We start from the raw sequence: 26865 nt of genomic DNA on the forward strand, positions 1-26865 counted from the left end.
GTCTCCCCAGCACGTCCTGTGTCTTTTCCCAGGAGCGCGGCCGTTAGGAACAGAGAGCTGTATCAGAAGGAAGACAGTACCGGGGAAACCCTGCCACTCAATCTGCCATGCTCCCTTATACCTGCTGGCAGCGAACTGGTCCTGGCCAGTTTCCTTCCGCCTCATTGGACTTAAAATCTTCCATGCTTCATAGCACAGCAGGTACACTGCACTACTTATCTTTGTTATTGAATCAGCATGGATCACAGAATTGAGAGAGAGGGTGAGGGAGAGGAGTGTGAGGGGACAGAGGACAACATGGACGATAGTTTCTACCTCAGCAGTGACTACCTGCGATCGCACAGCAGAGGCTCCTATGAGAAACGGATACAACTGAGTGTGAAAAACTCCAGTCCAGCTCGCCAATGGTCAAGTTTAACTTATTTTAATTTCATCTCTAGATTAAAAATAGCATTCTATTCCAATGAGGAAAGTATGTTTCCTATCTACAGCAGTAGGGCTGGCAGCAGTCTTCACTCCTGAAAAGGACAGAGGGAAGGAACAAAGTTTCTAGTGACTCATGCTTTCTGCTGCCCCTTATGGCCCTGCATGGACACTGCCTTCACAAGAAATCCAGCAGTCATCTCGTAATGGAAACAACTGTAGCTCATTCCCTGACTCTTTCCGCTCTGACCATCATTAGGCGTACAGCAAAGAGGTCAGTCAGTCAGTAAACAAGTAAATCTAAAGGGAGGGCTCAGGGAACACAGGGCTAAGTCGGATTGCTATTATTTAGATAGTAAGGTGGAGCCGTTCACCTGTCAGCCTATTTGGGAAGGTGGAAGCTACTCCTAAGAATCCGGTAGCATTGGCTCAGTGATGGTCACCTCCTCGCATCTTCAGAAATGCTTACTACTGCACTACTAAATCTATTCCTAGAGGAAGGAAATCCAGGGAACATTCCATCTTACCTCATACACAACATTTACTAGTTTTCCAAGCATGACAGGAATGGGGGGAAAATATATATAGATAAATATTAGAACAAGAACAATTTATGTTAATATTTCCACAATCTGTTTTTTCTGTGAGCAGTGCCTGATTCTTTTCTAAATGAACAAATTTCAGTTCAATGCTAAGGAAAAAAAATCTAATGTGGGACTAAATACAAAATAAACAAGATTATGATTCCAGTGTTTGCTGTAACTGCATTACAAAATCCTTCTTCCCATAGAAACTCAGGAAAACTCCTATAAAATTAAATGCAATTTTCTATGTTCATTTCTGACAAGCAATAACCAATAAAATGTCCTCACAAGGGACCCAGGAATGCTGCCTCGGGAGCACATTACCATTCACGGTCTGTCTCCATAAGCCTTGGCTACTACAGGAGCCCTCTTCTCAGGCCCACGGACCCGTCTCCTGAAAGCCCTACACCAAATCTGAGTTGTTGCAGAAGTGAAACTTGCCAAGCGCCACTCAAATTCTTCTAAGGTAACCATTCTAAAACAACATTGGCAGAAGGAATCTTGTTTAATAATAATAAGGCAGCAAATGTTGCTTTTGCATCACTGGGACAAACAGAGGCACAGAAAAAAAAAAAGAAACAGAAGAAGAAGAAAAAAAAAAGAAAAAGAAACAAGAAAAGGGGAAAGTGACACCAGCGACAAGTCAGGTAAAGTACGTGGACATTTAAACAGGCCACTTTCACAGGACACAAGGGAAGGACGTGAGCAGTGCTGTAACAGAGTCAGGAAGCTGAGGTGTTACCACCAACGCTCAATTCACCTTACAGTCATCAATAAGACAATTGTATATATTTTTGCACCTTGCGCTTGTAAAAGCAGATAAAATATTTAATATGTAATTTACAATGTATTTTATCAGCTCAGCATACAGGATGTTTATAGATTATATCAAAGTAGTAGACAGTTAGGGGCCTGTGCAAACCCTGCAAAAATAGAACTTCACGTATCTGCTAATCAAAAAACAAAAACAAAAACAGTATGCTGTTTAGAAGTGATACAATTCAAACTACCACAAAATACAAAGGACTGCAAAAATGTATACCATTCCAACATCATATATAAGTTATTAAATAAAGATCTGATTTAAAAGAATAGAAATGAAGCCTTTAAGTAGGTCTTTTCTACATGCATATTATTCCTCATTAAAGAAAAAATATGTAAAAAGGCCATTGGTAATTGCTTTGTTAACATTTGTAGAAAATGCCAATCCTCTGTCACAAACCCCACTAAGTTTAGCACTTAAGGTCTCTGCAGTGTTACAAACGTAATTGGAAATACTGTTAATTCTCTAACTCCATTGGTAAAATGACGTGACTTGGAATATGGCAGTCTTCATGTTGAGGGATGATCCACAGTTCCATTTTGTTTAGTTCGCAGGCGTGAGCCGTTACCCAGAAGAACAGCACCCTCCACTGCCACTCTGGGCTTGAGGTTCGTCGTCGATGATCTGCACGCCGCGCCTCGCAGCCCCTGCTTGACTCGAGCCATTGCCCTTCGCCCTCTCATCCACCTGGGCCGTTTCTATCATCCCTGAAACAGAAAGCCAAGGTGAGCAGACCCGCCCAGGGTCTCTCTGCACAACATTTGCCTGGACAGCGCCCTCCCATCAACAGTCTTTCAAGGACACACACTCGATGGTCTGACAACTAAGAAAGCAGCTTTAAAAACTAGAACATACAAAGCATGACACACAGTGGTTTAAGAGCCACAAAGAGAGTAACACAGGAGTCGGTTTTTGTTTGAATAAACACACTGTGTACACTAAGTATAATCCTTGATATTTTCTAAAACTATCAGAAATAGGTAAAGTTCAACTTATTCCTGGTGCAAGGAGATTACATTTAGGGCACAGGACATACTTAAGAAAGTGGTGTTTGGGGACTAGAGACATGGCTCAGAGGTTAAAACCACAGACTATTCTTTCAGATATCCCGAGTTCAACCACACGGTGGCTCACAACCATCTGTAATGGGATCGGATGTTCTCTCTGGTGTGTCTGAAGACGGCTACAGTGTACTCATATACAATCAACCAGTCAATCAATTGGAAAATATGGTATTTGAGGGGCAGGAGAGATGGTTCGGGGTTCACAGTATATATTGCTGCACCCACATCTGAAAGCTAACTGCCTTGGCTTCCTCCAACATGTACAGTCAACATGTAACTCATGAGCACATTCCCACGCAGACGCGCACAAACGTGTAATTAAAGTAATGTGTGTATTATTTTATAAAGCCAATGGTATCTGAAAGAGTAAAAAGAACTTAAGGGGCGGAGAAACAGTTCAGCAGTGACAGTGCAGGACTGGAGTTTGGACCCTGTGTGAAGAGGTAGTGTCCCAACAGAGGTCCTACTGGCTTCAAAGAGGACGGAGGCAGGAGGATGACTCAGGCTTGCTGGTGTGTAGCCTAACCAAGAAAATGCAGCTTCAGACTCAGAGACTCCAGACTGTGAAGAAAGGGTGGAAAATGATAGGAGAGTTCACCGTTGGCCTCCTTTGGCTTCCTTGTATACACACATGCTCACACACACAAATCTTAAAAAAAAAAAAAAAAAAAAAAAAAAAAAAGGAGAGAACTATCGATGTGTGGTACATAGTATCAAATTAAATGAATTGGGTAGAGTGGTCTAAGCACTCAGGAATCAAAGGCAGGAGGATTTCTGAGTCCCGGGCTGGCCAGAAAACCATACAAAGTGAAACAACACATGAAGCCCACGTGAATCATGACAGTGAGAAGCTGGATGCTGGTCGCAGGTGCCTGTAATCCCACTACCTTGGGAGGTGGAAGCAGTAGGATGGAGTTCAAAGACAGCCTCTGCTACATAGGCTTCAAGGCTAATCTGGACTAAAGTAAGATTCTATCTCACATAACTGGGACAGAGGAAGATGGGGAGCAAATTTTGTAATTTTGGCTTAAAGTTTTTTTTTTTTTTTTTTCCGTCTCTATCTCTTGGTTTTTCCAGATAGAGCTGTCCTGGACTTCACTCTGTAGACCAGACTAGCTTGGAACTCACAGCCATTGGCCTCTGCCTTCTAAATACTGGGATTAAAGGTTTGTGCCACCACCACCAGGCAAGAGTTCTTATATAAGATAAAAGGCACAGATTCATTAATAAATAAATGTATAAAAAATAAAAGCAGAAAAGCCAGGTAGGTAGTCCTATGGCCTTTGATCCCAGCACACAGGAGGCATAGGCAGGCGGATCTCTGAGTTCCAGACTACTAGACCAGCTTGGTCTACAGTGTGAGTTCCAAGATAGCCAAGGCTATTGTTATACAGAGAAACTCTGTCTCAAAAAACAAAACAAAAACCCAACCAACCAATTAAACAAAAACAACACCCCCAATCATCTCTTTTTTGAGAAACAATTTACAACAATGAAAATTCAAGAAAGACTGGGAGAAAACTTTTGCACACTAGTCAATCAACAAGACCAAGGAAGAAGGAGAGGGAATCTTTAAATCAGTAAGAGTTCTACAGTCTGCGTGCAGTCTGTAGCTCAGGGAGATCAGTTTTCCAGCTGGGGTGTGCCAGACAGCACAGTGAGATGAAATAAGGAACCATTACAGAATCTGTTTCGTCTTACTTATTAAGCCTTTTCAAGTTTTCCATTTCTGGGTATGTTTTAGTATATATGAAATGGATTTATATTAGTATTTGTATGTTACAGGACTTTAAATGAATATATGGAGAATACTGTAAATATTCTTAGGGCATGAGACTTAGCACACTGGTTAGCAGTCGATCTACCATCTTTGATTTGAAGCATGTCTGAGAACTGGAAACATGACACTTGGGTACTTGGAGAAATTCCAACTTCAGGACGTAACACACCTACATCCGAGTGTGTGCACCTAGATCCTCATGCGGTTGACACAGCACTGGTTCTCAGCTCCGACACATCAACATCACTCGATGGGTTCCACAGAACCTGCCCTCCCCAGACCTCCTGATTCAATAGGGTTGGGACCGGCCCAAGAAGCTGCATCTCTAATAACCTCAAGTAATGGTAATGCTGACTAGCAGAAGGCCTCGTTTTCCTAAAGAAATTATGAATAACTTTAGAGTCTTAAAGTAAAATTTACCTCAATTTAGTGTACACATTATTTTTTTCCTAGAAGCAGAGCCAGTTTCATCAAATTCCGAGAGAATGAGGTCCTTAAGTTTAAAGGCTACAATTTGACAACTACTCACTCTTACTCCACGGACTAGCACTCTCCTAAGTATAAAAATTGTATTGGCAACATGAGAAATGCACTTCTTAGTAAGACCATACTTATTAAGAAACTTGCTTTTCTTTCTCCTAGAAAACCTTTTATCATGAAACTTCAAACTTGTAGAGAAAAAGAGCCTAATAAAACCAACCCCTCATTTTACCCACATGTGTCCTACAATTATTTGGAATCAAGTACCAGACACATTTTATTCATGGAGTACTTTAATGTGCATCTGTGAAAGCCATGCCTTTTAAAGCTTAAGCACATCATCCTGACGCTGGAAAGACTTAGTGACCAAGCCTTCTGTGCTTTCAGGCACTGATTGTTTGCACAGTGTCTTCTTCACTAATCTGTCAATCAAGATGAAATTAGATCAACTCATTGCAACACACTGCTATGGCTGTTAAATGTGTGTTCTTCTTTCATTTAAACAGTGTATGTGTGGGCCCGGTCACCCTCGGATGCCACCCACCTTACTCTTTGAAAAGGGTTTTTCACTAGGATTGAGATTTCACCTATTGAGTTAGGTTAGGCTAGCCCCAGGGATCCAACACCACAGCTTGGGGGTGGGGGAGGGGCATATGAACTTGCGTCACCATGTCAGTGGGTTTTGGGAGTCAGGCTTATGTCCATACATAGCACTTTACCAATGCAACATCAGCCCCTTGCATGTAGTTTAATTCACAAAATTTTCTTGTTTTTTTTACAGATAGTTGTGAGCCACCATGTGGTTGCTGGGAATTGAACTCAGGACCTCTGAAAGAGCAGTCAGTGCTCTTAACCACTAAGCCATCTCTCCAGTCTCCTTGCAGAGACATTTTAAATACATCAGTACACATGAAACAAGTGACTTCCAAACCATCAGTTATTGCTTATGAAAGGCAAAAGTCCCAAGACATTAAAACAATACTTTCTTTTGAGGCAGGGTCTGGATCTCACTATGTAGGCCAGGCTAACCTCAAACTCTGAGATCCTCCTGCCTCTGCCTTCTGATTGCTGGGATAAAGGTATGTGCTAGAAACATTAATAACAGTTTTTTAAAAGCCATTTTTAAATGTACTGATGTGAGTATACGTACTTTTACAAAGGTCAAGAAAGAGTTCCTCAATGCCTTTGTTTTGTTTAGCAGAAGTATGGTAATGCTTTGCTCCCACAGACTCTGCATACCTTAACAAAGGGAAAACAAAAGTTATTGACATAAAGCTTTCTACAATAACAATCTTATGGCTAAATTTACCTTTATTGACTTACTAACTTATCCAATTTTAGTTACACTAAGGTTATTTAGCTCTTTAATTACTCTCTATAATAAATCAAATTTAGAAAGGAAAAAACATAACAGCATAGAACTTTTTATACACTAATTTGGAAAGCAAATACCTTAAAAGTCTTTGTGGTCCCTGGTATTTAATCTTGACAGCTCTCCTCCACATACTTCTCTCATTTTTAGAGAAATCAAGAAAAATTGCAAGAGAAATACCTTACTCTTTCTTGCAGCTACCCACCACTGTGCAGTGCAAACAGGCTTCCTGAGAACAAGTGTCCGGTCCTCCCTGAGGTCTGTGTAAACTAACCATCATAGTGCACAGCAAGTACTCCCACTGCGGAGCACTACCACTGGGGAGCGTGACACTTACGATTCTGCTTCTTGAATGGAGACGTGCCTCTCCTTTTCCAAGTCTATTTTATTACCTAGTGTGAAAATAGAAGAAACACTATCCTTAATATTGATTTATTTTAAATAAAATTAGACAATCCTAAATATATTGTGACTAATTATTTTTAAAAAATAACAGTACTCCCCATCAGCCTTCTAAGTGTCGCATCACTAAGATGTGAGAGCGGTTCATAATCTCACCTCCTGAACACCGGTCAAGTAGCTACTACTTCAACTTTCAGCCTGTCAGAGGCAAACAATCTCTCTTCCAAAGAGACCACACGGCCCAGTAGGGGCTTAGAGTCACTAGAAAGTATAGTTTGTCTTTTAATTAAAGTATATATACATGGTTTTAAAAAACAAAAAAAAATTCTTTATTTCCCAATCAACTTAAAGCTAACAATAATTAAGTATAATTATTGGTTTACTAAAATACAGCACGATTGCATCTTGGACTGTAAATTGGAACTCTTTTATTTGATAATATGAACTAGTTAAAGTAAAAATTTTAATGTGTGAATTTTTAAGTACTCTTCCACCATGGAAAGGCTTTAAGTATATTTTATAAAATAATTTTAGTGATCTTTTACAAGGAAATATATACATGCCATGTAGATTTAAAATTACTGAGAGTACATTTAGTTTTCATGAAACAATGGATCTAAGCCAAACAAACAAAAAACCCACAAAAACCAAGTAGAACCAAAATTAAGATACTGAAAAAGAAAATACAAAACCAAAAACAGTCTTATTACAGAGCAGTGGACAGAAGCTGAACAGAAGGTAAAGGTCAGAGAAACCACAGACAGGTAAGAATGGGAGAGAAGTAACCTAAGGAAGCACACTTGAAACAGTTTCCTTCCTTCCACGTTAACTTTCAGACAGAATAAACAGAATAAAGGCAGCACCCACGGAGAGTGAAATGTTTACCACTGAGAAGTCCCAGTGCAGTGGTCTGTACTGAAGACCTCAGACAATCTGAGCACTTAACTCCCAGGAGCTGCACAAATGGCGAAAGAATGAAGTGTGTGCGTGGGAGATGCTAAAGTCCGTGTGCACCAATCACACCGGCAGAGAACGCTATTCTCTGAACCACACGCTACAAGAACCACATTAACTTCATGTTCTACATTACAGTGTGTCAGTAAAAATTCAGTCTAATAAATATTATAGCCAGTATACTGGACAGTAATCAGGAAGAGAGCAAGCTGTTTAATTCTATAAATATAAGAAGTACCACCTGGTGTAGATCTCCTACAAAACTTTAGTACAGAGCTGGGGCGACGGCTCAGTGGTTAGGAGAGCATTACTATGCTTCCAGAGGACGAGAAGGCTGTTCTTGAGCCATGCTGGTCAGCTCACAATAACTGTAACTCCAGCTCCAAGAGGAAAGGGCCTTGGGCTCTTGTGGGAACTTGAACTCACATGTATATATCCCTCCATACACATATAACTAAAAATAATAAAAATAAATTTAGCCAGATGAGGTGGCACATGCCTTTTATCCCAGAACTTGGAAGGCAGAGGCAGGCTGATCTCTGGGAGTTCCAGGCTAGGCAGAGCTCATAATGACCATCTTTGCTTCTCTGTCTCTCTCTCTACATATGTGCTTGTATGTATATACACATACATATATGTGCATGTATTATGTATTATATATGTATAATATATGTATTTAAATGATGTGATTATATTAGAACTTCTGACCAATCAACATGACTGACCAATCAAAAGGAGATAAGCTTTTGTTAACTATAATCTATATAAAAGCAATGAGCTGACACGGCTGTTATGTAAATATGTAAACCTTGAGCTGGGTACATGAGGACAATAATCCCTAGGAGTCCAGCATTCCTGGAAGTCCAGCATTGCTCCTCATGATGACACCTCCCACAGCTGTAGATTCTGGTGAGTCAGTGACTCCTCTGAGAAGGTGGACAGCATGGAGAAGTATCCCGTTTATCACGGTGCATTACTCAGAGGGCAAGAGCTAGGCACCATTTTGAGAGAAACTATCTGGAAATGAGCTACCCAGAGAACTTAATAATGGGGAACAACCCCAGAAGAGGGAAACTCAGTTTAATCTGCAGTAGCCCAGTGGCCAGGGAGCGCTGAAGGCAGTGCAGAAGGACCAGATGCTGACGAGTGCTCAGTGCAGGAGGAGCCGTTTACAGGAAAGAGCGACCCCACCGTCAGCTGTCAGACAGACAGAGCTCACGTTCTGAGACTAAGCTGGCAGACCCGCAGACCCCAGCCTGAGGCTGGTGCGGAAACCAACCTCTCCAGTCATCTATCTGTTCACAATGGCTGCAGAGTCTGAAAACTGGAGCTCCGCTGGGTACCCGACCCCCACAGCTGCACCCTTCCGGCAGAGCAGTGGCACTTAAGTCATACTGAACAGATGACGGTCCTCAGACTTGGCAGATCTCAGTGTTGTAGCTGCTTTCTATGATCTCTATGCACTTAGGGGACAACCCCTTCAGCTAAGACAGCCATGCTGGAAACTCCATGCTGGAGAGCCAAGAGACCTTGACCGAACTGTAGAATGCAAAGCTAAGTGTTGTTAGCTCCCGTGAGCATCAGACATTTGTCCCCTGCAGGCTCGATGCGAGCATAAACAGTAGAACGAGGAGAGAGCCTGCATGTTCAACTGAAGTCTCTCCCCGATATAAGTAGGAGTCTATAATTATTGAGAACCAAGAAAGAAGCTGTGCCAACAATTTTTTTTGGCCTTTCATATCTTTTTTTCCTTTTCATTACATCTTTGGGGGGAGGATTTAATTATTTATTATGTATATATATGTATGCCTGTTATTTATGTGCACCATGTATGGAGCTGGCAGGGCAGAGGCCACTGGATCCTCTGGAACTGGAGTTACCAGTGACTTTGAGCCTCCTGACATGGGTTCTGGGAACCAAGCCTGTAACATCTGCAAAAGCAGTCAAGTGCTCTTAACTGAGCCATCTCTCCAGTTCCTCTTTTATTACACCATAAGCACTACTTTCTTCTGTCATATTTCTAAAAGCTTTTCCTGTTTACTTCCTTGTATATGTGTTACCTATTTTGGTTCACACATTTATCATTATTTCCTACCCCTTTCTGCTCCAACACACACAGGGACTATTACATTTCTAGCTTCATCTGACTGGAGCTTTTATTTTGGTGTTGGGTTTTGCATTATAGAAAAACTAATGCTTTTACCTAAATAAAAAATTACTATCTTATATGCATGATGCATGTGTGTAAGGAGAACATGCTCTAGCAGACATGTGGAGGCCACAGAACAGAGTTGGGTCTCTCGACACTTACACGGATCCCAGGAACTGCACTTCGGTTATGAGGACTTGTGCCCACTGATGGGTTCACTTTGGATTCCCTTCTTATGGTTACTTACATTTGTTTTCACACTTTTCACTATGAAACCATGAAAAGGGAACTTTTTCATGGTTTCAACTTTCCCTCATCTTTTGCTCTTTTCTCTTCCCTGCCATTACATTTTTTCTCCTTTCCTTTTGTTTACACTAGCATGCTCTTATATTAATTTTCTTATTTTCTGGTCTATGGTCACTGCTGAAATAATAGTGGAATTTTATATATATTTTTATATCTTACACAGTATGATGCTGCAGTTATAACTGTCTGTTTTGTCAAACAGTCATTTTGGGGACTGAACCCTTTCATATAAGCTACCCAGAAAGATCTCAAAATATAACCACAAGAAACAAAGGACTTTAAAAATAAACCAGTACTAATACTTACCAACTATACACAAACAGATTTCATTTCCCAACATTTTCCGTAATTCTTTGACCCAGTTTTTTACCTGTGTACAAAACAGAGCAAACATGACAACAGATCTTACTGGAATTAGTTCCAGAACACCTAAACCCCATGAGTGTGTAAAAACACGCCTCTAATTACAAATTTTTATACATTTTTCATACATTCAAGCAAAGCTATTTGCCAGAACAAAACATTGTGAAGCCCAGTATCTGGTATTAAGACATTTATAGCAGTCACTTTGGACTCAGGAGGGTCTGACCAACGTCTTTTTGATCAAGCCTTAATTGATTCTTAATAGAGACTATTGTTTTATAGCCTTTAGAAGGAAAAAAGTGTGCATGGCAAAATAAGATTTCATTACTTAGTATCTGACAAGAGTTTTCCATTGGCACTACTGATACTGGGGCTTATACAACCCTCTGTGGTGAGGGCGAGGGTTAGCAGAATCCCTCTACCAACTGAAGCCAGCATCACTCTCCCATGCTGTCAGCTAAAGATGTCTCCAGGTTTTTGTCATCCTCTGGTGGGAACCTCTGGTAGAGGACAATTACAGTAACAATGACTGTCCACTAAGGAAGCAGCCCAGCTATGGACCAGTTGGACATAAACTGGAATTAACAATATTAATCTTAAATATTACAATAATGAAATCATAATCAAACAGCATGATAAAGAACAAACCAGGACATCTGCTCTCAGTTCTTACAGTAAAATTTAATCTATATGAAATCAAGTCTCAAAAAACATAAAAAATACACATCTGTGAGTTGGAAAATTCCAGTACTATGTGGTAAACATTCACTGTGCGTCTATACCTATGACATGGATGTTCTACGAAGCTACTTTCTACAAAAATGCAGAGGAAGCGTCGTTATAAATCCTTATAAAAGCAGAGATCATTAGCTACCATCCTATAACAACACACAGTTGATTCCACATGAGAAATATCTGAGAATGGTAAGTGTACATCTTCACAACTCCATTTCTCCCTCAGAGAGAATGTAACCGTCCACCAATCCACATCTTAAAGAATTCACCATCACGAATCAGATCTCTCGGTGGATATCCTAATCTGTGCACTCATGCATTTGTGATGAGGTAAAGCTGGGCCTGTACTCTTCCTTTACCAGGTGAAGTTTTGGCTGGCCCTCTAACTCATTTGATCGAGCGTATGTGACAGAGGGAACACTATGCCCGCTCCAGACCCAAGGTTAAGCCAGGCCTGGTGGGTTCTACTTTCATAGGAATCTAACGATCCTACAAAAGCTTAGACTACAGTGCAAAACGAAGCAGAAACATACGGACAGTGGGCCATATGAAGAAGAACCAGGCCTGTTGGGTATTTCAGCCTCCATCAAATTCCCACCTCAGTACAGCTCTGGGGACTCTAATGCATGACAGGAGCAGAGGACCCGTTGGCCAACCCACAGGACCATGAGAAGTAGTGCTCCTGTGCTTAGCCAGCTTGCTTTAGGGGTTCTGCTCAGTATCAGTAACTGGCTCTTAATCAATGAGATGTGTAAGCCTCTGCTCTTTATGCAAAAAGCCAAGGAACGGTAGCAGGCAACATGGAGCAGCAGCCTCAAAATAACTAAAAAGCAAACAAACCTTAGATCAGCATTTGTTTCATGTTTATTCCCCAGGCTGTTTTCCTGCACCATTAATAATCTAACAGAGAAACTGTATATTTGTATTTGCCTCATTAAAATCGACAGGTGTGGGGGATGAAGAGGTAAATAGAAAAAAAAGAAAACAAAACTAAATTAGAAGCCATTTCACCAAGCATTAGCTTGTAACTTAGCACAAGAAAAGCTTCTGGGGATTTAGCTCAGTGGTAGAGCGCTTACCTAGGAAGCGCAAGGCCCTGGGTTCGGTCCCCAGCTCCGAAAAAAAGAACCAAAAAAAAAAAAAAAGAAAAGCTTCTGACTTGCAAATTACCCCTTTCCTCGCACAAGCCCACACACTACTGACCAGAGGAAGGTCATATGAGAACTATCATGACTGTGGGGAAAGTTCACAGGTGACTTATTTTTGGTCCCAAATCAGCTTAAAAATTCTACATTTGGCAAAGGGCTTGCTCCTTTAATCCCAGTTCTTGGGAGGCAGAGGCAGGGGTTCTCTGTGAGAGCCTAGCCTGGTCTACATAGTAAGTTCCAGGTCAGCCAGGCCTAGATAGTGAGATCCTGTCTTGAGGAGAAATATTCTACATTTACAGTATAAATCTGAAAGGGGTTAAACAAATTATTAAAGAATTTTAAAAATCAACACTATCTTTCTAAAGTTCATTCCTCCAGGGTGTTTACTTGGGGGCTGGGGGAGGGGCACCGACTTCAGTCTGCTCTTCCTCTCCCCTTTAAGAGGAGGCGGTCCGTGCAGGCACTCCAAGCTTTAGGTGCCCACTATGTATGGAATCAAATGCAAGTAGTTTTTATTTAAAGGTAAATATAAAGTCTCTACATTTTTCCTAAGCTTAACTTCAATGATTTCCCTTTCTCTAATATTTGAGAAAACCATAATAAATCATTAATACTCCAATATGAACTAATTGTTTTGATAAATAATGGTCACCATGTATGCTCAAACTGTGTGCTTTACTGTTTAGAAACTAGTCATTGGCAAATGCAGACACGAAAACGAGAGACCAATCAACCAACCAACCAACCAATCAGCATGGTCCTTCCAATTAAGTCATCTACGGAAATAAACAGAATACCTTCTGAAAAGAATCTTCATCTGTTACATCATAAACTAAAATAGCTCCATTCGAATCTCGGTAGTAAATTGGACCCAATGCATGGAATCTCTCTTGACCGGCTGTATCCTAAGGAAGAAAAAATGCTTAGCAGATCAAAAGGAAAAAGCATATGGCTACGAAACCGAGAACCCAAAAGACAGTGAAAAGAAACACAAGGCACAAAGAGCCAGTGTGCAAGTGTCAGGTGACGCTTTACTGTTACATAGGATTATCCTTCCTCCCAGCTATGCTCCTTGGCAACCTCCTACCCACACTAACAGACCAGACCAGGAGTTACATGGTCATGGTTAGAACACTCTCTGCCCTAAACTGAGGATCTTCAGAATGCAGAAGAGGGTGCATCAGGACCACGTGCTAACACTTCGTGATCTCCGCTAGCTGCTGCAGGTGCAAGGAGGAAAGTGAGTGCAAGCAAGGCAGTGCCATCAACCCTGGCCCTTCTGCCACTGAGAAATTATAACGGCAATATTAAAGTGGTACTCCAAATAGATCTCTTTCTTTTTTTTTTTTTAAGGTTTACTATTTTATGTATATGAATATATTGTAGCTGTCTTCAGATACACCAGAAGAGGGCATCAGATCCCATTACAGATGGTTGTGAGCCACCATGTGGTTGCTGGGAATTGAACTTAGGACCTCTGAAAGAGCAGTCAGTGCTCTTAACCACTGAGCCATCTCTCCATGCCCCCCCAATAGATTTCTTAATTAGATTTTAATTAAGGAATGGTTTGGGGTACTTAATTTATATACTTTAAAAAAAATAAGTATGAAATCCAAATTCCTATTCCTCAAATGAGTTAGTTATTAGAATATTTCTGAAGCCAGCCATTGTGGCCATATACCTTTAAGCCCAGCACTAGTGGGGCAGAGGCAGATTGGATCTCTGAGTTCAAGATCAGCCTGTTTTACAGAGTGAGTTCAGGACACCAGAGCCACACAGTGAGTGAGACCCTGTCTCAAATAAACAAGCAGAAAAAAGATTTCTGAATACTTACCCATATAGCAAGGTTTACTCTCTTCCCACCAATATTTAACTTCTTTGTTAAGAAAGAAGCCTAAAAAAATAAAAAGGAAAGAAATACTTGTTAAGCAATGTTTCCTATAAAATAATGAAATGTCCTTTCCTCTGACCATACATGAATGAATGAATCAACTCCATATCAAATTTAGATTGTCTGAAAGAGAAAAGGCAATCACTGAGTTTTTAATTTATTGCCAACTATTCACTAAAGACAAAATATTATTCATAATCTAAGAAAAACTATCTTGTTCTATGAACACAAGTTATCAAGACTCTAAGAGAATGTGAGAAGTGCTCAGGGTTTAGTTTGGCGGTTAATGGAGGAACAGTAAAAACACTGGAGATGGCTCAGTGGGTGAAGCGCTTCTCATGTGGTGTGAGGACATGGCATGATGACCCGAATGCTTGACCTAGAACAACCCAAGTCAAGGATGACATCCCAAGTTGTCCTCTGAATCCCACACAGACCTCGTGCAACACACACAAACACACACACACACACACACACACACACACACACACACACACACACACACGACATGCATTCTAAAGAAGAAAGAATTTGAGACAGAATCTCACTGTGCAGCCTGGTTCACCTAGAACTCACCATGTGGACCAGGCTAGCATTTAACTCATGGAGATCCTCCTGCCTCTCTCTGCCTTCCAAATGCTGAAATTTAAAGCATGTGCCACCATGCCTAGACATGTGTGTGCATGCACACACTTAAAAATTAATAAAATACCCATAAAAACACATTAAGAAGATGGTTCCTCTCCCTTTGCATATATGAAGCATTTTTTCCTAGAGCATTTAATCTAGTGAAATCTTCCTTACTTCTTATTAAAACGAATGTCTAGAAGATCCCTAAGATACCCAGCATTGCTCAAAATGGTTCTGTGCCTACAATTCAGATGTTTAACATGTAACTCTGTCACAGAAATGAAAGGCCATGCGCCAATCTTTCAAGGGGAGCTTACAGGATACTAGAGACTGAGGAACAGAGAAGAATGTTCTGTGACACAGACTAAAACAGAGGATCTTGTCAAGAGAGTCACTATAAGGGGACTTGAGAAAGGAAGTTCAACGCTTGTGGCATTGGAAGGAAGGTGATAAATGATCCCTCTGTTAGGAGTAGGTTGAGTTTCTCCTACCCACTCAACAAAGTCACTGAAGCCTACAACTCATGAAGCCACCCCCACCCCCACCCCCCCGGGAACTCCAGTCGGCACGGTCAGTGCCAAAGTGAGACCACATAAAGAAGCTAAGGCGAAATCAGAAGGTCCTAGGATTGTGACTCAGAAAGACAGCTCAGCAAATAACAGTGCTCACCATTGAGTCTGCCAGCCTGATGTCAGTCCCCAAGACCCACAAGTCATTCTTTTTTAAGATCCTATGAAGGGACTGGAAAGATGGCTTAGTGGTTAAGAGCAGTTTGTTCTGGGGTTGGGGATTTAGCTCAGTGGTAGAGCGCTTGCCTAGCAAGCGCAAGGTCCTGGGTTCGGTCCCCAGCTCCGAGAAAAAAAAAAAAAAAAGAAAAAAAAAGAAAAGGAAAAAGAGCAGTTTGTTCTGACAGAGGACCTGGGTCCTATTCCCAGCACCTACATGGCACAGTATTCCAGGCCTCAAGTTCACCATGTAGACACGGATGACCTTGACCCCTGGTCATCCTGCCTCTACCTCCCACGTGCTGAGATTACACATGTGCAACAATCAGCCTGGCTTAGTGCTGATGATTAACCTCTGGCTTCAAGCACACCAGGCGGGCACTCTAACAAATGAACCACATCCTAGCCCCGCCCGCCTCGTAGGTCTTAATGAAACCTGTTCCAAAAATGCCAGACCAGCAGACCAGCCCCCATATACACATACACACACACACACACACACACACACACACACACACACACACACACACACACACGGAAGGTACATTTGGAAAACTGTACATACTGCTTCCTACATTTCCATAATACCCATGAACATACTACAGTCTGTCAAGGGGAGCTGGCTAGATGCGTCTACACGAGTGCTCCCCTAACTCATTTCCCTTCTCTCACTCTGGGGTTCCTTCTCTACAGAACTAAGCAACTTCTCCCCTGGGGAATGTCTACATCCTAAGAAGCACCCGTCAAGACAACTTATCAAACAGAAAAGACACCCAGGGTCCAGAATCAGTTGGTATGTTTCTAAAAGAGAAGACCAGAGTTCAGAGCTGTGTCAAAGGAGTCACGGGAGAGGAAACACAGAGGAGGCAAAAAAGGAGAGCACAGCTAACTTCTGGTGAGGATAAGAATCATGGATCCCAAGAGCCGTGGCACACTGAGGGAAATGGAGTCGAGAACAGCCTTTGTCTGCGGTGTCCACAGATGGGATAAATGGCAGTGCTGAGACAAGCAGGGATAGCTACCTCCAAGGGACACTAAAACTAATGCAGATGGCTAAGGGAAACATAGATTGTCTTGAAAAACGACAAAAACAAAATCTTAAATGGCAAAAAGCAAAACTTGGACAATGAGACGGCTGTAAGTTAAAACAAAACAACTTAATAAAGGATTTCTCCTACTTTGCAGCACAGAAGCCAAAAATGTTTCAATCTGAATGTCAGCTTTGCTCCTTACTACCTATACAATTTACTTGAATTCAATCCTTCCCGATATGGTTTAAATATCAACGTCTTGTAGAAGAAATGCAAATTCTGTGATTCTTTTTCAAATATATATAAAACTAAATTAATTGCTCTTCCCTGAAAACCTTGTTTTCCAACTTTAGTATTTTGATCACATTCTCCAAGTCACTAAGGTTTAATCCCCGCAACCTGGTGTGTGCGGTCGTGTGCTCATGTTTAAGGATAAGGCCTTACCTTAGTCTCCTCAGAGGCTAAGACACCACTATGTCCAGCTTTCTCGAAGGTTTAGAGTCTTCGAATTATCTCCCTGCCAGCCAATATTCATCCCCAAAAAACTCCCTAAGTCTTCATATTTTCTATAGGATTCTATGATAGCCTTGCCTCAGAGTCAGCCCTTGGTCTCCCTTTACAACCTGACATTGCCCTGAATGTACTGTGTATCTTCCTCATGTCTCCCTGTATGATGCACACATTCTATATTGAATTTCTCTGTTCTATACTTTCTGAAAACCTCACTTGCAACATATGAAATATACTGTCTTCCACTATAACATATCTTTTCCGGATATAAGAATTCTACAAGCTAGATTACATTTTTCATTATTCAATCTTTTTAGACTAACATAAAATAGGCAATATTTAATAGCTTTCCAAATATTATTATTCCAAATAAATTCTCAGAACACTCTGTGAGTCGGAGATAATCATCACCCAAATAACATAGGCATGGAAATTGAGACTCAAGGAAAGTGTCTTGACCACACAACAAGTTCCAAAGAAATAAAACAAGGGTTTTTAAATTAATCTTTACTTGTATATCCATGTGTGTGTAGGCACACATGCTATGGCTTGAGTACCTTTATATGGTCCTCATTCAAAGCTTCCTACCTTTACTTGGGTTCTTGAGACCAAATTCAGGGTGGAGGGCTTGTGTAATAAGAGCTTTTAGCTGCTGGGTTACTCACTGACCCATGGACTAAATTATCTGAATTCAAATAAGAGACGCACTTCTAAAGCATGTACCAAAAGAGACCTGTTTTCCTTTCAGTCAGCCCTCATGAGTGGAAAGATCCTCTCTGTAATGTAAGTCATTTCACTTCACCACACTCTGTTTTCAATAACAGTGGGTTTTTTTTTTAAAGATTTATTTATTATATATGAGTACCCTGTCGCTCTCTTCAGACATACCAGAAGAGGACATCAGATCTCATTACAGATGGTTGTGAGCTACCATGTGGTTGCTGGGATTTGAACTCAGGACCTCTGGAAGAGCAGTTAGTGCTCTTAACCACTGAGCCATTTCTCCAGCCCTGTTATAAATATTTTTATGAGCAAACACTGCTTTTAAAATATAATTTTGGTTTAATATACATCAGAATAGTAGCAATAATCATAATCCTGATATTTTTCTGCTTAAATCAGCTCTATAAAACTATGCCCCTAAATTGGCCAGATTAAATTACCCTTTGTGATTGTAAAATACCAGGCGAGTGTATTTCTTAATTCTGTTATATGGTAGCAAAGGTAAGAGGAAATAATCACAGATTTAAGAACCACAATTTCAGCATTTGCAGGGAATTATACACTGCTGGTAACTCCTAAATAAACCACCAGTACCATCTGTCAGAAGGAGGAGAAGTGATGTATTCAACAGTAGTAATCTGGAAGGTTCTAGGCCTGGGAGTGGGGCTTATAGACTCTGTCAAGCTCTGTGCTCTCCAGTTCTCACTTAATGCTTGTATCAACCTGGTGAGGTAGATAATGAACCCTATTTTACAACTATAAATTTGAGATTTACAGAAATACAGTGACTCAACCAAGGTCAGATAATTAGGGTGGGTGTGGTGGGCAGAATCCTGTCTGACTCCATAACACCTTTCCCATTGCACAGAGTTGTCTAGCCAAGAAAGCACACGTTTCTTAACTTGGCAATTCTCCATTTAGACAGTAAGTGTTCCTTGATACCAAGTCACCTCCCTAAATCTTCTCACGGTAGGAAGAACAGAGCAAAGATCAAAGTAATGGCGTTTTTTCTACCCTCTTCCTCCACACGCCATGAAATCCCAAGTATTTCATCTTCCAAACTTCAGATATATTAAAAACTAGAGATCTCTAGCTGGGTGGTGGTGACATACATACAACTTTAATCCCAGCACTTGGGAGGCAGAGGCAGGCGGATCTGAATTTAAGGCCAGCTTGGTGTACAGAGGGAGTTTCAGGAGAGCCTGGGCTACACAGAGGAAGCCTGTCTCAACAAACAAACAAATAAAAAACAAAAACAAGTGATCTCATTCTTAGTTCAGGTTGTTACTTTTTCCTGGTGCCTATTACCCCACATCTTACCCGAAACCTAGTGGATGAAGGGTAAAAACATGAACTGTGGGCGGGAAGACACAGGATCTTTCCATATCTTATCAATCACTGGTCAGTTCTTTATTGTCTGCTAACTTCTGGAGGTCTTTCCAATAAGCATGAACAGGTTTCTGAAAGCATGGTACTGAATTAAGAACAAATATGATTCTGTTTCTATTTGCTGACTATGCTATACACAGAACTAATCACATTATTTTGCTATCCCTAATATTGTTGTAGACCTCAGTGTGATCACTCCCAATCTTAAGATAGAACTCAAACAAGTAAATTATATAATTACCTTTCTGTAGCAAGAGAATAAAAATGACCAGAAAAGAGACCTGGGTTCTTCAATATTTGTACATTCTTTATTTTCTTTCTTAAAAAGGAAGGACAGGAAGGTAGCTAGATAGGATAGATAGGTAATAGATATTGGTACCTATTAGGTATCAGACACCCAGGACAAATCACATACAGCAAATGAAGAGTACTGAGTGGAGTTTCACAGAAGGCTAGCCTTCTCTGTAGCCTCCAACTTTTTTATTAAAAACAACACAAACAAACACCAACCGGACTTGGTGGCACACCTTTAATCACCCCAGCATTCAGGAGGCAGAATCAGGACAACCATGAGTCACAGGCCTGTATGGGCTACTAGGTAAAATACCATCTCACTAATAATAAATAAGTAAGTTAATTCCCCATTTTCTATCGCCTTCAGACAGCTAGTAAAATAGTAAAGAGGTAGTAACTTTAAATATTGTAACTATTGTGTAGATGCTATAATGGATTAGCTAAAAAAAAAAAGCCACATGATATTCAGAGCTATCTAAAAAAAATTCACACATTGTAAACAATCTAAGAAACAAGAAAAACAAGATTCCTAGACAAGCAGCTGTGATACAAGCATAAAGCTGCAGAGTCCTGGAGGGGAAGGGACCACTAAGACATAAACATTGACATAACGAAAGTGGCACACCTTGTGTTTGTGGGATGTTAAGTCTTGGTTGTCTCACTTGCTAAACTGTCACAATCAGTATCTCAGTCTAAGAGCATTGCTCTGCTTGTCAAAAGCCAGGAACCTACTCTAGACTTTGGAAGGTAGATGGCGGCATTTCAGTTACAACCCAAAAGGGAAGATGATGGTTCGGGTTATAAAACAGAAACATTGCTCCTTTTTAGGGAGATTAGTTAAAAGTGAGAGACATCGGGCTGGAGAGATGGCTCAGTGGTTAAGAGCACCGACTGCTCTTCCAGAGGTCCTGAGTTCAATTCCCAGCAACAACATGGTGGCTCACAACCATCTGTAATGAGATCCGATGTCCTCTTCTGGTGTGTCTGAAGATAGCTACAGTGTACTTATATATAATAAATAAATACATCTTTAAAAAAAAAAGTGAGAGACATCACTTAAGGTGCATAATCTTCCATAAGTACCCTCAGTATGCACACACAGGGCACAACTAAAAAGGAGAATGGTCACCCGAGAGTGCAGCTGCAAGGACCACACACAAGGCAGAAGTAATCACCATTGGAACAGGCGAGTACGTGGAAATGACACAGTCCTTTAAAAGAAGAGAAAGCTGGCTGCTAGTACAGCGCCTTCTCATCTTTACTTCCCCAGCTAACACACAGTAGGTACAAAATAAGAACATTTCCTGAGCTGATAAGACGGCTCAGGATGTGAAGGCTACCAAGTCTGACAACCTGAGTTTGACTCCCAGAATCCACACTGTGGAAAAGTTGTACTCTCCAGAAGGGCACATGCATGTACACACACATGTGCTCGAACACACACAGACTTTTTAAATCCGAGAATTTAATTCCTTAGCATCAACACATTATCTTAACATAGTCCATAGGGAATAATTTTCTCTCTCACCCAATGTCTATGTCAACTTTACTGAAGACTTAAATCATTTACACACACACACACACACACACACACACACACACACACACACACACAAAGCTTGGCGACTCCATAAATTCAAGTGTTCCACAGAACTTACCTATACAATTACTCTACAATTTTAAGCAAGCAAGGAGCAGCTCTGGAAACAGCAACACTAAGACACAAAAGCATGGCTCATACTGTGACTAAAACAGAACAAAATCCCGGAATTCTAGATATGCCAATCCCAGTCAATATTTAGAATGAAAATAATATTAAAATTTAAAACATATATTACTTTTGAATCCAGCTATTATTGTTGAGAAACAGTCTGTAGTCTGGATTGGCCTCAATCTTCCTGTGTAGTTGAAGATGGCCTTGAACTTCTGATCTCCACCTTCCCAGTGTTGGGATTACAGGCATGTGATACCATGCCTGGTTTATGTGGGAATGAAAGCCAGAACGTGATGTAAAAAGCAAGTAGTTTACACAAACTGAGCTCTATTCCTAACCTCTGTGTGTGTGTGTGAGGGAGAGAGGGAGAGAGAGAGACAGACAGACAGACAGACACAGAGACAGACGGGGGTGGGGCAGAGAGAGAAACAGAGACAGATGTTGACTGATTCTCATTTTATGCCAGGCTGGCTTTGAACTCATAATCTTCCTGCCTCAGTCTCTAGAAGCTGAGATCCAGATGTGTGCCACCATAATCAGTTATGATGGAGAAGGTGCCCACGGAGGCCAGAAAAGGGTGTGAAGGGTGTGGATGCCTGGGAGCTGGGCTACAGGGACTTGTGAGACACCTGACGTGGGTGCTGAGGACTGAACTTCCATCTCTCAAAAAGGCAGAAAGTGCTCCTAACACCAGAGCTACCTCCTTTGCCCTCCTTTCCTTACTTTGTGAGGCACTGAGCCTGGAGAGTACTCGTTCAATAGACCAGCTGTGTGGCAGCCCCAAAGGTGCTCTAGTGTCTGGGTCCCTAGCACTGGGATTATAGGCATGTGCCATCAAAGTGTTAGGATCCAAACTCAGGATCTCATGCTCCACTAAAGCCCCTTCCCAGAGCCTATGAATAGTTGACTCCTCAGAGACTTCTCAACATGATTCAAGTCTGATCAATCCCACTCACTTCTCTGAGTTGTCGCTGAAGAAACATGTAATCCACATTGAGAGACCTGTGAAGAAAGCATTCCCATTTTATAGGTGGGCCAGTTTACCACCATGACCGTTCATAACTCAGTCTAATTTCAGAGTCCCACTACTCCTTTCCACTGCTGTCATGAGACTTCCTGATAGAACTGGGGGCTGCTCACACGTGGTGTATTTTGTTATCTGCATCTGACCAATCATCCCGTGACAGTCCTTATGCGCAAGGCTAATGAGATAGGAGAGCATCAGGCTGGAATAACTGGCCAAGCTTCACTAAAGGATTTGTGTTTACTGTATGTAGCAGCCCCAAAAGGACAACTCCATTAACAACTGTTTTCACTCAGGAGGAGGAGGGGATCGTGGATGTTCTGAAACAACCCAATCCTGAAACAGTAAACAGCTGAAGAAAACCTAATCTCTGGCCATGCATCACAGGAGTACACTGGAGCTTGCTACTAAGCTCTATATTTGCTCCCCCAAACCCCATCCCTTTGGAAGTCTTTGTGAACTGAAGAGAACATTGAAGGCCTTCTAACTAAATCAAGTAAGGAAATTAAGGTGCAGCCATTCTATACGACAGGTTCCATATCTTTCTTCTTTGCAGAACTCGGGACAGACGAATACTGGCCTAAATGGGCCCAATGTTTGGGGTGGGGGAGTGCCAAATCAAGACTTAAAAGGATATTAAAGATTCATTTGTGTGTGCTTCCTGGCTGCAGATGTGATGTGACCAGTTGCTTCCCCAGGTTCCTGTCACCATGTCCCCTGCCATGACTGTACCACCAAAATATCAACTAAAACTTTTTCCATCCTTAAAAAATAGTGAAATAAAATAAAATTGGCAAGCTTTAAACACTGGTACAAATCAAGTCAACTTTAACAGATCAAGCACATTGAGAAAAAAAAATACTTTATTACAAATTCAAAGAACTGAGAACCTGAAGGAGACATGAGTTTCTTGAAGCATTTAAGACTAATACTTAGTTGACAACAAACCCAGTAGTAACCAATGCCACAACTTCCCCAGAAACTCACAGGAACTTTACTACTTCAGTGTCAGAAGAAGGGGAAGTGACTACCTGCACCTCTCTGTGCAGTCCAAGCAGGCCTGGACTCAGTCATCCCTACAGCTCAAAGCACCCCACTTAAGTAAAGGAGGACGCCAGCCGGGCAGAGGGTGGTACCTGTAATTCCAGTCACTCTGGAGACTGAAGCAGGAGGATCATGAGTCTCAGGCCAGCTTATGCAACAACAGAAACAAAGAAGGGAAAAGAAGGAAGGATGGGGGCTGGTGCCCTGACACCAGGAGTGCAGAGGACGTTAAATGCCACTAGAGATCCAATTAAAGAACCAGAGCTGTTTACCTAAGACAAAGACTCGGGAGGTCACTAGAGCCATCTCAAGGAATGTCATATGAGACCAAAGTTCCAGAGGGCAGAATTGAGACTCAAACAGATTCTGGCTCTACAAAGAGAAAAACTTGTTTGACACTAGACATAAAAGGACATGGAAAACCTCCAGGCATAGTAAGTCTTCTGTTTTCAGTGATAGCAGTTCATTTCACCTCCAAATGAACCCAGCGCCTTTGGCAGGTTAAGCAAGCTCTCTACCACTCAGCTGTATTTCCAGTCTGTGACCTCCAAGATGTCTAAAATGTTTTGAAAACAGAGTACTCTAAAGAATACTTTAAACACAAAGCCCTTTAAAAGAATATGGAGTTTGTGAAGGATTCCTCTCCCATCTCTGATGCATAATCTCCTCCTCTTGGAAATTAAAGCAACAAGAGGTTGTGTCTTACAGATGACACAAATCAAACTTCTCTGGGAAGAGTGTTGAGAACGAGGTGGTGGACAGCTACCCACAAGGAAGGAATCAGAGTGTCGTTTCCATGTGTTAGTAAACAAAACCTTCACTTCTGTCAAGTAACCCACATACTGTTTACCATGAAAACAGTTTACGCAGAAATCTAAGCTGTGATGCTATTGGTACTGAGATCCACCATAGCTCGTCCTCCCTGCGTGGTTCACACCGCCTTCTTTCCACAGACTTAAACATCTTTCATCACTTTTAGCACTGAGGGGGTCTTAAGAAATATATAACCTAAACACAGTTTCTTGGTTTGTTCTTTTGAGACAGGGTCTCACTGAGTAGCACTAGCTGGTCTGGAACTTGCTGTGCAGATCGAGTTGGCCTCCAACTCAGAGATCTGCTTGCTCTGTCTCCTGAGTCCTGGGATTAAGGATGTGTGCCACCATCGCTGGACTCGATAGTGCAGATTCTTAGGTTGAAGAGCTAAATTAACTTTGCAGTTAAGCTTTCCTACTGTAATACCTTTTTCTTGTCTCTTCCAGCATAGAACAGAGGGAAGTGTAAAATGGGTTGTTTATTATAATCTCCAGAGGCAGTGAACCATAACCTCTCAAAATCTAACGAGGGCTGAGCACCGGCTCTGCCATACCATTCACTTGGGCGTTACCACCTGACATTTACTTCTCTAGGTGCCATGCTTTATATGGAATTGAAAACAGAGGAGTAAAAATAAAGTATGGAATCAGAAACCGAGCGTCCTGGTAAACTCTACACTCGGTCGTTTAATAATAGCACCCGACATCAAATGTCACACCCATTAGGTTACGCATTCCAGTCGCATCTGTGTTAATTAAGATCAATTGCACACGATGGAGCAGTAATAATAGTGTTTACCCCATTTCCGGTGCTAAGTGCGGTTTCCATATTCACCTGGACAACTCTGTGTACTCGATATAATCATTATGGATACAGTGGCAGCAGACACCCGGGGATGCACAGGTTAAGCAATTTACCTAAGATCACAGGGCTAGAGAAATAAATGGGGGTAGGATATGAATCTAGACGGCCGAACTCAAGTCCACTAGCCTTTTTAGCCTCTGAACAGTCTGATCAAGACACATTAATAGATAATTTTCTTCTAACACATGCAAACTGATTTTTTTAGGAGAACCGGGAGATCGCAGAGCCTTCAATGGCCTGGTTTCACTTTCAATTACATTGTAACACTTCCAGACTCTTCCGCTGTAACTGTAGAAGCAAGCCCCGCGTTTCATGACATGACAGTAAAGAAAATATGTAGCAGCAGCGCCCAGATTTTTAGTTTGATGACCAATTGCTGTCTACTGTGTCATATGATGTTTCAACGTGGATAGACCAAACCTCAAAGAATAAGTGAGCCGCCACGTCCGACTCAAGAAGGCTGCAATGAAAACTGCGTAACCTGCAAGCAGCAAGCAAGCGGTCGTTTCAAAAAACCTCCAACGACGGGTGTTTTAAACCACTCCATTTACTTTGAAAGCAGGACAAAATGGAACTTGCATAAACACTTAGTCATCAGCACGCTCTGAAGTTACAAACCACCTCGTTCGCAAATTCTAATCTGCATCTAAGTTCCTACTTCGCCAGGAAAGAAGGGCTGACCAGAGACCAGAGAGTGAAAACACCTGGTGCCCCAGCAGAAGCCCATCAAAGGGGAAAACCAGCCCGCAGACTGGGGACTCCCCAACCTGCGCAGCCTCCACCAGAACTGGGGACTTTTCCGGGTCCTTTCCCTCCCCTCCGTGGGTCTTGACATCCACAGACTGCCGGGGTCCGCGTGTCCCCAAAGCAATAGCAAAAGGCAATGGGTAGGCGGGGGGTTGGGGGAGTTGACAGGCCAGAGGCAGAGGAGCGATCGGGCGCGGGTCCCTAACCAGGTTCCCCGGGGTCTGCACCTGCAGGGTGGTGATGTGCTTGTCGTTGAACTTGTTCTCGCAGTAGCGCAGCACCAGCGACGTCTTCCCCACGCAGCCTTCTCCGAGCAGCACCACCTTAAAAGAGTAGGCTCGGCCCGCCGCCGCCGCCGCCCCGCCGCCGGCCGCAGCCATCCCGCCGCTGCCCCGCCGCCCGAGCCCAGCGCCGCGCCGAGCCCCGCACCACCGCCGCCGCGGCGCCCGCTCCTCCCGGGCCCGGCTCTCTCACGCCCCGCCGAGCCCGGTGCCCGCCGCGTCCTCCAGCGGGCGAGGCCTGCGAGGGCCGAGAGAAAGTCCCAGAATGAAGGGCCCCGGCTACCACGTCAGGGACCCGAGGCTAGGAGAGAGCTACCTCTCCTCCCTCTAATGGCGTCTCCTTCCTCCTACGTCACACTCCGCGTCACGTGACCGCGGCGGGCGGAGCCTGCGGCGGGCGAGCCTGGGCCTGTTCCGGTGTCCGCACCGACCAGCTCAGCGCTCCGGGAATCCCGCGTTGGGAAGGGGTTGATCTTTGCGGCCAGACCCCACTCTGATGGGATAGAATACAGGACGCGATCGCCTGGCCCGAGGAATGGTTCCAAAGAGGACAGCCATCACGCCAGGGGGTCATCCCAGGCCAAGTCCGGCCAAGGTGCCCT

The 26865-nt window shown here is 42.4% G+C and overlaps 1 protein-coding gene and 1 long non-coding RNA gene across 2 annotated transcripts; one reads left to right on the top strand and one right to left on the bottom strand.

The window, feature by feature from the left end:
- Positions 1-1796: 1796 nt before the first annotated feature.
- Positions 1797-26582, bottom strand: Rab21 (RAB21, member RAS oncogene family). Its single transcript, NM_001004238.1, has 7 exons — positions 26210-26582; positions 14418-14477; positions 13381-13488; positions 10644-10707; positions 6864-6918; positions 6305-6393; positions 1797-2537 (listed from the first exon to the last, which is right to left on the bottom strand). The coding sequence occupies exons 1-7, from the start codon at positions 26360-26362 to the stop codon at positions 2395-2397; spliced, it is 672 nt and encodes a 223-aa protein (NP_001004238.1). The 5' UTR covers positions 26363-26582; the 3' UTR covers positions 1797-2394.
- On the top strand, positions 13486-17556 carry LOC134479691 (uncharacterized). The gene is made up of 2 exons (XR_010053307.1): positions 13486-13823; positions 16523-17556. It is a non-coding gene; the product is annotated as an uncharacterized LOC134479691 (long non-coding RNA).
- Positions 26583-26865: the final 283 nt, after the last annotated feature.

Source organism: Rattus norvegicus, chromosome 7 (assembly GCF_036323735.1).
Source record: "Rattus norvegicus strain BN/NHsdMcwi chromosome 7, GRCr8, whole genome shotgun sequence".
Lineage (NCBI taxonomy): Eukaryota > Metazoa > Chordata > Mammalia > Rodentia > Muridae > Rattus > Rattus norvegicus.

Bases quoted from the DNA above. Each gene is read 5' to 3' on its own strand.
- Rab21 (NM_001004238.1), bottom strand. From the start codon at position 26,362: ATGGCTGCGGCCGGCGGCGGGGCGGCGGCGGCGGCGGGCCGAGCCTAC. The intron at 14,478-26,209 runs GTGCAGACCCCG...TTATTTTTTTAG, and splicing joins AGCACATCACCACCCTGCAG to GCTTCTTTCTTAACAAAGAA. The intron at 13,489-14,417 runs GTAAGTATTCAG...TTTCTTCCTTAG, and splicing joins GAGTAAACCTTGCTATATGG to GATACAGCCGGTCAAGAGAG.